The 14164-nt window shown below is 43.0% G+C and overlaps 1 protein-coding gene and 1 long non-coding RNA gene across 5 annotated transcripts in view; one reads left to right on the forward strand and one right to left on the reverse strand.

Annotated features, from left to right (window-relative positions):
* The window catches only part of CACNA2D2 (calcium voltage-gated channel auxiliary subunit alpha2delta 2), a 513315-nt gene that overhangs the window by 469351 nt on the left and 29800 nt on the right, over positions 1 to 14164 (forward strand). For 2 of the 4 annotated variants that reach the window (XM_083429356.1, XM_083429358.1), the window contains 3 exons: positions 1194 to 1255; positions 3975 to 4051; positions 7419 to 7436. In XM_083429356.1, coding sequence (XP_083285482.1) covers positions 1194 to 1255; positions 3975 to 4051; positions 7419 to 7436 — 157 coding nt within the window. The remainder of the gene's footprint in view (positions 1 to 1193; positions 1256 to 3974; positions 4052 to 7418; positions 7437 to 14164) is intronic. The other 2 variants (XM_083429357.1, XM_083429359.1) reach the window with 1 other exon arrangement.
* The window catches only part of LOC310672410, a 56848-nt gene continuing 43698 nt past the window's right edge, over positions 1015 to 14164 (reverse strand). The window contains exon 3 of the long non-coding RNA XR_014508542.1: positions 1015 to 1696. This is a non-coding gene — a long non-coding RNA (uncharacterized lncRNA). The remainder of the gene's footprint in view (positions 1697 to 14164) is intronic.

Genomic DNA, 14164 nt, shown 5'->3' on the forward strand with positions numbered 1-14164 from the left:
TGGAAGCATTCTCCTTGCCTGAGTCAATTGCAGTGTTTGGGGGCATTTTGTCATTGTTCTGGAAGACTGCAGTATATAGACGAAGTCTGCCTTGACAGATGCAGTTCAGGATTTCATGGCTGCCATGGCAGCCATGGAGTTGCCCCAACATACCATCGTCCCCACACTCTGGGCCTGGTGTTCTTGATTCAGCAGAATAGTGATCTGGATTTGGATAAGATTCTGTTGGCTCATTTTGTCATGGTTAGACCAGTTCCTTATAAGATTTAGGTTTTCACTGACTATGTATTTCCACAAGGTTTGGGAATCTAGTAGGATGGCTCTCTCTCAGAGGTTGATGGATCCAGATGGATTCCCGAGACCACTGGGGCAGTTTCCAATCTGCATTCCTGGAGCTTCTATATAGATTCTAACCACCCAATGGGATACAGAGATGAGAGTAGTAGTAAATTTAGAAGGGCAGGCACACATCATGACAGTCTCCATAGCCATCTCCCATAGCCGGAGTCTGCAGCTCTGCTGCCAAGTTGATTCACTGCAGGACTGCATGATTTGAAACCTCAAATGACACCTTGAAACAATAGTTTCTGCTTCAGCGTCTGGGGACTTTGTACTGAAAAAGAAATGGCTGCCCTTGTGGTACAGTCAGCGTTGCTGGAAACAGTAGTGGAAGCCATCATTTTTCAGCATTGTTTGAGGTTTCAGTTTCATGCAATGTGGCAGTGAGCTAGCAGCACAGCTGCTGGCTTGCCAATTTACTAGGAGAGAGAGAGAGAGTGCAAAAGCTGTTCTGGATTATTACATCATCATTCTGGGTTTTGATATCGATCCAGAGTGGCACCATGTTCATGCAGTTTCCACAATTGCTCCTACAGGCTCTTACATTGACTTGAACCCAACCGGCTCCTTTGTTTTCTGAGGAGCCTAAGAGCTATGAAGCAATTGGGAAGACTTCTAGAATGCAGGTTTTGGAAGACTCACAGTCAATTTAAATGAAAGAACGTAAAGGACTGGTTACAATGAATATTCTTTAATTTCTATTGTGAATTAATATTGGTGTTTTTACTATTTTGCTGTGTGATGCCCCGATAGCTTTATTAAAGCATGGATGAAATAATAATAATAATAATAATAATAATAATAATAATAATAATAATGCTCTCACTCTTATTTCTTCACCTTTGACCTTCCAGAGATACATAGATAAAGTCTACAGGACCTATACCTGGGCTCCTATCAAAAGCACAAACTACAGGTAAGGAGCTAACAAGAAGCAGCATGGAATAATAGCTTCCCTCGTCCTATTCAGCTGAACCTCCACCATGAATGGTGATCCAAAAGAGTGCGTCAGAATCTCAAGAGAGCTATTTAGAACGCAGTAGGGATCTCTGCCTCCAACAGTGGAGGTAGAATGTAACCATTGTGGCTAGTGGCTGATGTAGATCCAATGGATCTGGCTGGCATCTCTTCATCAGCACCAGGATGCTGCTCAGGATGGTGTCTAGACAGATACAGTTTGTTTGTTTGTTTGTTTGTTTGTTTGTTTGTTTGTTTGTTTGCATTTATATTCCACCTTTCCTCCAAGGAGCTCAAGGTGGCATCCATTATTCTCCTCCTTACCCATTTTATCTTCACAACAAGCCTGAGCCAGTAATGATGGGTTGTTCCTTAGCTGTCCGATCCATGGCTGCAACACCTGTAATATCAAGAATATTGATGTAACTTTCATTATCCACACCTAAAAATAGTAAGATTTGTAAAGAAATGATTTGCAGAGGGGGGTACACTTTCTCAGCCTGTATGACACATACAGCTGTCACATTTTACAGCTTTACTATTCAACTAGGAAAAACAAAATGAATATAGTCAGCTTTTTTAAAATGTAAGGTCTGCTTTTTCTGTTCTTGCCATTTGATTGTGCTTCTCATAATCCTATGTGATGCTTACATTTGGGACAAAAACCCAGCAGTTGGCAATAATATCCGTTATTAAGCTGGTATAAGGTTTAGGCAAAGGAGCTTTATTCAAAGTGGAGTCATAGTGGGGCAATGATATAATGACTTTCTGAATAATTTTGAAGAGTTACTCCCACATGTAAAAAGATCCATGAGGCTGGATGGATGGATAAATAGATAACTAGGATTTAGTAGCAAATTGCCTTATAGTATTTTCCATACCCCTCATTTAATAATAAACTCTAGTGCTGGCAGAGTAGAATACAACACACGATTAGCAGAACCTATCCAAAACCAATGGGGCGTCAAACAATTGGGCAAAAATAACTATTCAATGACAGTAAGTGAATAATGCAGTACTGAGAAGAAGTACTGCAGAATCCTTATCTTGATGGATCCATTGAAAAGGTTTAAGCATCTTTGTTCTTGAGGAGCTGTGCATTGCACTGCATTGTATGCACACCCATTGTTATAAGATGTGTGGAAATGCAATATGGGGAAAGGTAAAATGCAGCTATTTCTAATGCACAGTCCCCTTCTCAGTTAATAATAATGCATTTTAAAAGAAATGTGCTTATTTTTGTGCATTTAAATTGTGACAAAAATTAGAGAGCTGCCCTACTTTAATGGTAGCTCGAGGCATCGTTTTGAGTACTGAAGCCTGAAAGTGCTTGGTGAGGCTGCCACCTAGTGCACAGTTGTTTGTTGCAAATACACATATTCCCCAGGGATTTCCTAGTGCAGTTGATGCTGACATTATAAAGTGCAATAACAACTTGGCCTATTTGAGACAGAAGAACCTGTCCAGCCCAGCTACATAAGCAAGTGTCCTTCAGGACTTTTTATCCTAGAGTTGCTCAAAGACTCCCACACTCCCTTCAGCCCCAGCCATCATGCCCAATGGGCAGCGATGATGAGTGCTTGTTACAGGTAGGTAGCAACTAAGTTTGTTTTTGGTATGAGCTTTTGTGTGCATCTGAAGAAGAACTGCATGCACATGAAAGCTCATGCCAATAACAAACTTAGTTGGTCTCTAAGGTGCTACTTAGGGACGCGGGTGGCGCTGTGGGTTAAAGCCTCAGCGCCTAGGGCTTGCCGATCGAAAGGTCGGCGGTTCGAATCCCTGCGGCGGGGTGCGCTCCCGTTGTTCGGTCCCAGCGCCTGCCAGCCTAGCAGTTCGAAAGCACCTCCGGGTGCAAGTAGATAAATAGGGACCGCTTACTAGCGGGAAGGTAAATGGCGTTTCCGTGTGCGGCTATGGCTCGCCAGAGCAGCGATGTCACGCTGGCCACGTGACCCGGAAGTGTCTTCGGACAGCGCTGGCCCCCGGCCTCTTTGAGTGAGATGGGTGCACAACCCTAGAGTCTGTCAAGACTGGCCCGTACGGGCAGGGGTACCTTTACCTTTACCTTTAAGGTGCTACTGGGAGGATTTTTTTAATTTTGTTTCGATAATGAGTGTTCTCGTTCAAAAACACATGGAGGGCACCAGATTGGAGAAAGCTGCACTGAAGAATAGATGTACAGAATTAGAAATGTGCCTTGTTTGTTGTGCATCTCCACATATTTTCTTAATAACTGTTGCTGGTCTCAGGGCGGGTTCTGTACCTGCTATGGCCGATGGACCCCATTACGAGGAAATGCTTGTGAGCCCTGGCTCCTTGGAAACTCCAGACAGAAGTCGATGCCTGTTCTCATCTCCTCGAATCTGTGTTATTATCTCTTTGGCTCCACTGCACCCCCATGCCTCAGTTTGTGCCGCAAATAAAGGTCCAGTTTATACACCCCTTGAGAAGGTGATAGTTAAAATACACTATGCTCCATTCCTGACAGATCCAAAGGTCATCCTGTGTCAATAGCTCACTAAAGTACTATACTGGGTGGTCAATATATTACATCCCTGCTCTTGCTTTTGCCCATGTCTTCATCCATCAATTGCTAGCAACTGTACAAACCATTTTGTGCCTAACTATCACAGCCATTTCAGAAACACTCTTTTTCTCTCTCCCCCCTTTACCAGCCTTGGTTTGGTCTTGCCGCACTACAACACGTATTACATCCAAGCTATCCTCAACGACCAGATTCTCCAGGTGAAGTGTAAGTAGATACTTCCCGTTTGCTGTTGGCCTTTCGCGTGCTCTGTGACCCTGAACCCACCAGCTAGCCTAAGGATGGCTAATAAGAGAAAACAAAGCGCCAGAGTCACTTTTTACAACGTTTATCAAATGAAAAATAAGAGCAACCCTACACATAGAAGAAGAGGAGGTTTCGTTTCATTCCTGGAAGAATAACGCACAGGCTTCCCGGGGATGTGAAGATTTCCCGTGACACTTTGCATAAAACAAACTAAAACCTTTAAAAAACATCCAGGGGAGATGAGGTTGAGTTGCTGCTTTAAATGCTTTTTATGTACCAGGTGATAACTCTGTAGCAGCCAGTTAATTTGAAAGCTGGGAAAGTTTGCATGTTTTGTTTTGTTTGTTTCAAGCCATTATTATTTTTATTTAAATTTTGGATTTATTTTTTCCTAACTAATTTACAATTAATCTGTGTACTTGTGTGTTAGCCTACCCTTGTGTGTGACCCTGGGCCCTACTCTCTCATCGCAGGGTGGGATGGACTTCCAAGGGCGTCTCTAACATCCTGCTCTGAGTGATTCTGGCTGTGTCTCTTTTTCTTCCTGTGTTTATCCCTCTGTCTCTGTAATCTCTCTCCTTTCTCATCTTTTTCTCTCTTTCTTTTCCTTTACCTTCTGTAAGTCCCATACTACACGCACGCACACACTGCATTACTTGTAGTTGCTCAAAATTTCATTCTTAAAGGAGTTCCTTACCACTTGAACAGCAGATTTTATGTCAAATAGTGCCAATATCTTCCAAAGTGCTTCACTTGATAACTCTGATCTGGTTATCAACCTGTTAGCTTTTATTTAAATAAAGTGTAACCCATCTTCAAAAAAGACATTGAGGCTGTGATTCTGGGTGCACTTACCTAAGAATAAGTCCTATTGAACTCAGTGAGGTTTACTTCTGCATAGTATTTTAAATCCATAGGTGGTTTTCAAATAAGTGTTACTCAGAGTAGAACCACTGAAATTGATGAACATGAGTAATCTAGGTCACTAGGTCTAGCAGAGTAAAACATACTCCTATGTTGGCTGTATTTGTCTCTGAAGGAGATTCAACACAGGGATCATCCTAGATTCTGGACTTTACACTCATGTTAAACTCAAAACATGGACTGAAAGTTAATTCAACAATTCATGATAGTCTTCCTGAATAATGTTGTATATTCTTTTAATATACCCATGTCTTACTTTCCATCCACATAAAAAAGCTACCGTTTTAGGGGAAAATATCCTAGCAATCCTTTTTCCTCGTATGATAGATATTAAAACATAGAACATTTCTAAGTGATAGGTACTTTCAAATAAATAAATGCTCCCATATATTTTCTTTGGTGGTACAGTACCATGAGAGGACAGTACCAGCATGTATGAATCAAATAAGGTTCCCTGCATGTTCTAATCAGTCATTTTCTTCCTGCCTGCTCATGCCTCCATGAGTATACTATATGATCTCAGCCAGACAGCATCTCCCACAAACACCTAGAACAGAGGATGCCTTTTCTCCCTGGTGGTTCCTTGCAAGATCCTGCTCTGGCCACTGTGTTCCGGGTTTTATGTCCAGAAGTTACATCATCTCCTTCAGAGAAGGGCTGCTGTACACTGTGCAGTAAGAGCTCCAGAACTTGCATTCTAAATAGCACAGTGGTTGTTCAGTCCCTGAAATCCACTGTTGTCTGATTCAAGCTCAGTAATGACACTGGAGAGAAAGGATCTGTCAATATCACAACCAGACCAGGATGGTGGCTCACAGAATTATTCTGCAGCATTGGTGCCCAGGGCTTAATGTGCAGCTTTATGCACTTTTATGTTTCCTTTCTCAACAGCACTGCTTAAGGCACAATCCCACCTCAACTGCGGCAGCCTAGAGTAGGTACTCACTGGCTCCCTTAGAAAGGTAGGACTCTGCTTTACACTAAGTCAGACCAGTTGCCCATCTGACTCAGTACTGTCGACACTGGCTGGCAGTGGCTCTCTGCGGTCTTGGACAGGGGTGTTTCCCAGCCGTATCTGCAGGTGCCAGCGATTGAACCTGGAGCCTTTCACTTCCAAGGCTTGTGCTCTACCACTGAGACACGGCCGCACCCCTGAATGTTGTGTTGAGTTTAATATACAGATGCGGTGACATTTTCCACCATCGCTATCATCACCTTTGGTCCTTCCAGAACCACGGCTAGTGGCTACTCCTGCTGCACCACCTTGTCAGAAGGTCACCCACACCTTCTTAGCAAGTTTTCCATTTCTTTTTAAAGTGGTCATATAGTTTTCCTCCATGCAGCATAATTTGAGGAGGAAGGGTGAGGCCCAGACTTTTTGGCTGTGTTTGCAAAAGAAAATTTAATAATAATAATAATAATAATAATAATAATAGGAAAAGGACCCCTGGACAGTTGAGTGCAGTCGAATTCAACTGTGGGGTGTGGCATCCATCTTGCTGAAGCAAGGGAGCCGCCGTTTGTCCACAGACAGCTTTCTGGGTCATGTGGCCAGCATGATTAAACCTCTTCTGGCACAACAGAACACCATGACAAGTGCCAGAGTGCACGAAAATGCCATTTACCTTCCTGCTGCAGTGGTACATTTTTATCTACTTGCACTGATGTGCTTTCGAACTGCTAGGTTGGCAGAAGCTGGGACAGAGCAATGGGAGCTCACCCTGTTGTGGAGATTCGAACCACCAACCTTACGATCAGCAAGTTCAAGAGGCTCAGTGGTTTAGACCACAGCGCCAATAATAATAATAATAATAATAGCCAGACCTTCTCTCCACAAGTGGTCTGTTTCCAAGGTTCCTCCACCTGTAAGGTTCTCTTCCTGAAGACAGTTGCACCCACACATTTCACAAACAGACCCAGGCTCACCACACCCTCGCCCTCTCTTTTGTCCCTTTGTTTCTTTTCCTTTTCCCTCTCTCTTTCTCTCTCTCTCTCTGTATGTATCCTTTGTTAATCTTGAATTTTGCATGGTCTGCTAACTCAGTAAGAACATTTCTATATCAAGACTGTTGCAAACTGTTTGCTACTGAATTTCATTTTTTCTGTTGGTTATATAATATATATCTATTTATCTAGTTATATCTATACATTTTTTATTATTTTATTACTGTGGCCTTTTTATTGGTACTTTTATTATTCTTTTTTTAATTTTTGGTTTCTTTTTCATGTCGTTTTTTGCAAGAGGTTTCCTTTCGGTATGATTATGATACACAATATTTTTATTCAAACAGCCATTGAATAAAATATTGTTTGTACCCCTTCCCCTTTCCACCCAACCCCCCTTTTTTGTTTTCTGTTTTTTGTTTGTTTTTTCTTGCTTTCTCTCTCTGATGGATTCACACAGTACCAAGCAAATTGAAGGGCAAGTATTTTCAGTCTTAGACCACTCCCCTTCCACCACCCCCTTCTCCTCACCCGTGTCCAGTACCCCCACCCGTCACTCCAAACCTTCACCGTTCCCCCTCACCACTTACCCGGCCTGCTTGCCCATTACCTTGCCCGTTTGCCACGCCTAACCTTGCAAACCACCACCAAACTGTTCCTCCCTGTCTCCTGCTCCTCCACTTCCTCCCCTCAAACTCGTTCACCCTTTTTTTGAAAGCAACATGTCTTGTTATGTTCATAATAGCTTCACCACTACTGATCTCCCCACTCCTTCCCTGTGCATTGCTCAGAGACTCAATCCGTTTAAGACGAGCCAACTTCATATGGAATTGTTATGTTTGAATTCAATAAGGTTTTTTGTAGCTAGTTTTAATATCCTGCTCTTCTTTCTCCCTGCAAAAATGCCTCCCTCACGCCCTTCCTTCCTTTCTCCTCTCCTGTCTCACGCCTACCCTACAAATCTTCTTCCCCTATCCTTGTCCCTGTGCTTTCCTTCCTCTTGAAGACAACTCAACCTGAATGGGACAGGGCTGTGCAGAGACCTTCAGACTGAGAAGTGTTTGGAAATGGAGTCCAATATCACTTCCCCAAGAAAATATTTAGGCTTCTTGAGTACTGAAACAGCAGGGAAAGTAGAAATCTCAGACAGGTCCACAGCGTGTGTGGGGATGGAGGAGGACTTCTTTTGGTCTGCATTTCCAAGCAAACAGACCTAATTCACACCTCCTGGATGAACACACAGATCAGGACTTCAGAGTCCTTAGAATTTTGCAGGACAGGTCTCAACTATAAAAAAAATGCACCAGAATGCATTAAAATAAATACTTTAGGATAAAATGCATTTAGAAATGTGTGCCTTAAGATAAATAGGGGTTTAAAAATTTATTTTGTGATCAAATACTATTTAAGAACATAGTTGAACACTTATTTAAACACCAATTTTCATACAAACCTTAAAAAATTCACAGATGAATTCACAAATGGGCTGGGCTGGACTAATGAGTAAAGGAATGTGAAATTGTCGTGGGCACATAACTAGGCTGATCTGTCCATACCCTAGCTACATGCAGATCAAAGCTGTTTTCCCAAAAGACATAACCCTCACAAGTTGCAGCCAGCAAAAAATAGTTCATAAACAATAACTGTCCCTTAGCTTCCCATAGATAAAGGGTACAGCATGAAGACAATTTACTAAATTTGATGTGGTAAATTTCTCTCAAGGGTCTTGATTCAGCACCTTCAGAATCCAGTTGCAGTCTATCTGGCACCTTAGGCTAAAACTGTTTTGCATCCTGTTTTGCATTTTGGGGGTTAGAGATAGAGCCTGGGTCTCCATAGATTTCTGTTTCCTCCTTCTCTTGTGGGTCAAGTCCTGAGAATTGCAGAGCGGTTGCACTTCACTTTGAACACAGAATAGGATCTGCTGGTCATCTCCCCCAATTATGAACATGAATATGTGTACATGGGACATTAAGAATAGCAGGAGACCTTTCTGGGTATTGGAAGCTTTCCACGATAAAATTCCAAGGCCACTGTCCTGTAGGCCACCTACATTGAGACAGACGCTTTAGAATGCAGATGCCACTGTTATCAGGGTTCTGTATTGCTAAATAATGAGCTCAGTGAAGATGGGGAACCTGTGGCCCTCCAGATGCTTTGGAACTACAACATCCATTTATCCCTGACCATGGGCTCTGCTGGCTGTTGGAGTCCAGCAACATCTGGAGAGCACCATGTTCCCCATCCCTGGTGTAGAGGAATGTGCAACCTCAGCATCCGCTGCAGCATTTCATCCAGCTATGGCATGAGCAGAAGAGGAAAAAGAATTATTAAAGACTGCTCCATAGCAAAAGCAAAATATTGACAATGGGGAACAAAGGCATCCTAGAGCACTCCTTATGTTATGGTCTGAGGCTGTTTGCACATTATCAGTTTAAAATGCAGCAAGGTCTCTCTTTTCCCCTTTTTGCTACATTTCAATTTGCATTTGCATGTCAGTGCAGTTGGATGCATTTCCAGGTCACCCACTGCCTGTCCACATCAGTGGGCATGGATGTCTTCATATGGCTTACGTTTACCAATTGGATTGAAGCTGGTTTAGGAGAAAACACATCCAGATGCAGTGTTTCTGAAGAAACGGCAGGATAGATGTGGATCATGGCTAATGCCATGGGTACACAGCTTCATAAATCAGTGGTGGAAGTGCCCTGGGTGCAGAGTAAACAGAAGTGTGTACACAGCCCGGGTTAAATGAAAGCCATGATTGGAACTCTGATTTTGGCAAGGGCAAAGCTGAAACAGGGACCAACTATACTGTCAGTTATTCCCAGGGTTAAAGGTCCTTTAACGTGGCCTGAGTTGGCAAAGTCTGTGCGGTGAAGAGTTTACCATTCACACAAAAGCAAAATGAATTGAATATGGAGATGCATATGCTGCCCTCTGATCTTCTCAGTCATCCCTGTCACTACCCAAGGATACATGCATTCTTACAACCTGGACCAGTGGATCCAGAAACACAGAGATGTGCCAGGAAATAGAATTGGGGAGGGGAGGGGTTAAGCATACTGACTATTTGATCCATTTATGTTTTATGCCTTAAGGTGCCTAGCAGTTGGGAAGGTGTGTGCAGATAGACATAAAATAAGTGTTTGCCATAAACACAGAGTGGAAGGAAGAGACACTGTTCATGTACAGGTAGCTGGCACATTGTGGCACCAAAGAGTTATCAGCAGGGACCTGACCTCAAGCACTAAGGTTCTGTCTGTCGTCATCAGCCCTGTTCTATCAGCATTGAGCTGCCTGTTCCCGGTGACCCTGTAATGGCAATGCTGATGGAATAATTACTTAGTGTTTTTGTATTCCTTTCCTCTTCCTCCTTTCATTGGCTTGTATCCAGACCCTGCCTTTTAGTCCTGTTCGAAAATAGCAGTCCAACCTATGGCTGTGCTGCCCTGACAAAGGGCCACGTATGTCTTGTAATGCATTGTGGGAGATATTGGTGGGGGAAGGAGAGGCGTTTTAGTGGTCTCACAATCAATGTCTTGATATGGATATGCTTGAACGGACAATTTGCTGCTAAGATATAAATGCATAGCTGCGGTAAGGTTGCTTGGACGGTGATTAAAAGTGAGTGGGTGTCCGTCAGAGGAAAGCCTGCAACAGCTATCCCTCATTTTGTTTCAGCCACAAGAGTGGGCTATGTAGTCAAACCAAAAGATGTTCAGATTGCTGAATGAAGAGCTAAAATACTATGATGCTACATGCTAGGGAGAATACACAAAAATGAGCAATAAATTTGACTGCTATTGTTCCTTCCATAGAACTAAGCAAAAATCCTATAAGCTTCTTTAGGGTGACCGGTGTGCTTCATCTGTATCACCTTCTGGTTAAAATGTTGCTGAATTGATAAGATCCCCCATTGCTCTAATTGTCAAAGCAGAGCACTATAAATCTCATTCACTTTCTTGGGGTCTCCAGTGGCGAACACTGTTGAAGTGCAGAATGCTAGGAGAAGAAAGTCAAAGGAATTCATATATGAAATCGTTTCCCCTAGAGACATTAACATCCAGTTGTACAGATTTATTGGAGGCAGTCCTCTAAATATTCCTTCCCCCCACCCTTAAGAATAAAAATAGCAAAATAGTTTTTTTGGGGGGGTGGGGTTAAGTGGATTTTTATGTTAGAGATAATGCATATAATTTGCAGCACAGTTAAATAGTGGCTCCCACACTCTGTACAGCAGTACTTCAGGTGTGGTGAAGGACATAAGCAGACAGGCTCATATAGCATGAAGAGAAGTGTGCTAAACTGTGTCTTGGACCTCAGGCTGCTGCCCATAAGCACACAAATTGCATTGTATTGCTCTAGGCACATTGTCAGCCTCTTTGGCTGCCTGAATCCTTTTGCTGCTCCTTTAGGAAAGCTGTGCAACAGGATGAGGAACCTATGACCCTCCAGATAATATTGGATTATTGGCCATGCTAGTTGGGGCTAATAGAAGTTGGCATCCAGCAGCATCTGGGGGGTTCCCTACTCTTGCTGTCCAGGGCTATTCTGCTTTATATATATATATATATGGTTCAGATGCAGAAGAAGCAAAGGTATTAAGCTTTTAGTTGAACTGGGGAGCATTCAACCCAGTGGAAGCTTCAACAGCATTGATTGTGCGGACCATGGAGGACTCTTACTGGAGCACATTCCAGACCGGCAGAAGAAGAGCAAGAGTGAGAGACTTTAACAGCAACCCACCTCCAGATTCCCATCCAGGGGGCTTCTCTCTCCACCACAGCCCCGTGAGTGACAGCAGAAGTGAGTCAGCTGGGGTGAGTGTCCAAACCCCTCCGTTCCTGTGCTCTACAAGGAAGAGCCAGCAGGCACCCCAGGATGCTCTGATGAGGTGCATCTCCAGAAGGGACCATTCAGATCTGAGGGCTTTGCCAGAGGTAACACGCCCAACAGGTTGCTGCTGAAAGAGTGATGTCAAAGGGGATTGTCCCTTTAGGACTTCCCTTAGGGCTGCTCACTGAGCATGGTATGGCAGTTAGCATATTCATTGGGAATGCTTACATTTTCTCTGATTAAGATAGGCATTCGGCCTTTGTCTGGACTGAGCCCATCCAATGATGGCGGGTGATATTTTAGTCAATCACATGTACCACCAGAAGTTTACCCAGTAAGAGTTGGTTATATTCCCTATTGGTAATATCATTAGTATCTTCCACTACGGTGAGAATAAGGTTCCATTGTTCCTTCGTGGTTACTCTGATTAATTCTGTAGCTCTCCAGCACTTTTTTTTATCCTCACTTGGCATTATGCTATATCCCTTAGAAGGTGTTTTTTTAAGTTAAGCCATTAATTTAGATTAAATTCTGGTGTGCAGTTAATTCTGTGTCCTCTTATGAGCTGTCACTATCCTGCTGCCAAGTGTGGAGTGTTAATTAATTATTGCTAATTGCTACTACGCTGTGGAGATGGTGATTAGAGCTCAGATGTGCCTGGCAGAGGTAGATGTTTGTAGACCAGGGTTAGATATAGGGGAGCTGGGAGATCTGGGAGGAGAGCAGTGAGATCTGCTAGGTTTCCATTAGTTAGAAAAATTCAATAATTTGAGTGGTGTTTTGTTTTTGTTTGTTTTTTAGTTCTCTATTAAGGCCTTTACTTCCAGGGAGCTCAGTCAGCCTTCCAATAATCCTTCATTTGTTTCTTTTAAAATACCAGGTCAGGCCAAAATAATATAGATACCATCCAATATAGATACCAGCCAGTGTGGTGTAGTGGTTAAGAGCAACACTCATAATCTGGTGAACCGGGTTCGCATCTCCGCTCCTCCACAGGCAGCTGCTGGGTGACCTTGGGCCAATCACACTTCTTTGAAGTCTCTCAGCCCCACTCACCTCACAGAGTGTTTGTTGTGGGGGAGGAAGGGAAAGGAGAATGTTAGCCGCTTTGAGACTCCTTTGGGTAGTGATAAAGCAGGATATCAAATCCAAACTCCTCCTCTTCTTCTTCTTCTTCTTCTTCTTCTTCTTCTTCATGCTAGGATAGGGGTGAATTGATAGGGGCGTCCTGGTATTATATAAGCTTGGTTTGATAAGGCAGTGGGTCCTATTGGTCCAAATTGCTTCTAGCTGGGTATTGGAGCAACGTAAGGTTGCTGGATGGGGAGCAATGTTTGCTGTGGTCCATAAGGATTCTATCTCCCTTTCCTGTATCGGTTGTGGCCCATCCCACTACATGCCTGTTGATTTCTCTCTGTCCATTTTGACTGATGAAGTAATATTGGTTGAAATAATTGCATAAGGGTTTAATTCATCAAGGCAAGACGATGATAATATCATTGTTGGAAAAGCATCTCCCTTATATTGGGGAATTACAAATTAATCTCAGAGTTGTGATTCCTGGCAAAGTAGGTCTAGCAGACGGTAGAAAACCAGCTTGGCTTGGCTCGTTTTGGTTGAAACTGGCTGTTTCAGACTGACTTCAGGATGTGTTGTGGATGGAAACTGACTCAGTTGCCTGGTAGATGACTCATACAGGAAACAATGGCCCTGTTAATTCTCCTAGATCTCTCAGCAGCTGTTGAAAGCAATGGCCATGGTATCAGTCAGGACCACCTGCCAAGGGTTAACTGGACGAATTAATTTGCAGTGGTTTTGTTCCTACTTCATAGCATGGTTTCAGGGAGTGATTACTGCACTTCCCTATGGGAATTTTCCTACATGGTCCTGCAGGTTTATTTTCTTCTCCCATCCTTGTTAAGTTCTTCTTGAAACTCCTGGTTGAGGTTGTTCCAGGAACAATAGGCCTGGTGATCTATGAAGTATAGTTCAATTCAAAATGAGAATACACTCTTCCTTAAGAAGCAGGCTATTGAGGAGGCCTGACCCATTTAGCAAGGCTTTTATTTTATTTTTTTGCAATAGAAAGGCCAGGCGCGATGCTTACTTATTTATTTTAAATATACATATATTTAGAAATCTCTATCTTGAAATTCCATCTTCTACACAACTATTAAAGGTGTATGATACCGCTCTTCTGTTGCATCTCACCACTGAAAATCATCCAGCCCAGTAGAAAAATAAAATACAATTTAACAAACTGGTATACAAGTTATTGCTTTCCTTGAAGACTGGTAAATTGGCTGTTTCTTCAGCAACTGTGCCATTCCAGCTGAGCACCCCTCGCAGCTGCTCTTTTCTGCAGTT

Source organism: Podarcis tiliguerta (genome assembly GCF_965153285.1).
Source record: "Podarcis tiliguerta genome assembly, chromosome: 2".
Classification (NCBI taxonomy): Eukaryota; Metazoa; Chordata; class Lepidosauria; order Squamata; family Lacertidae; genus Podarcis; species Podarcis tiliguerta.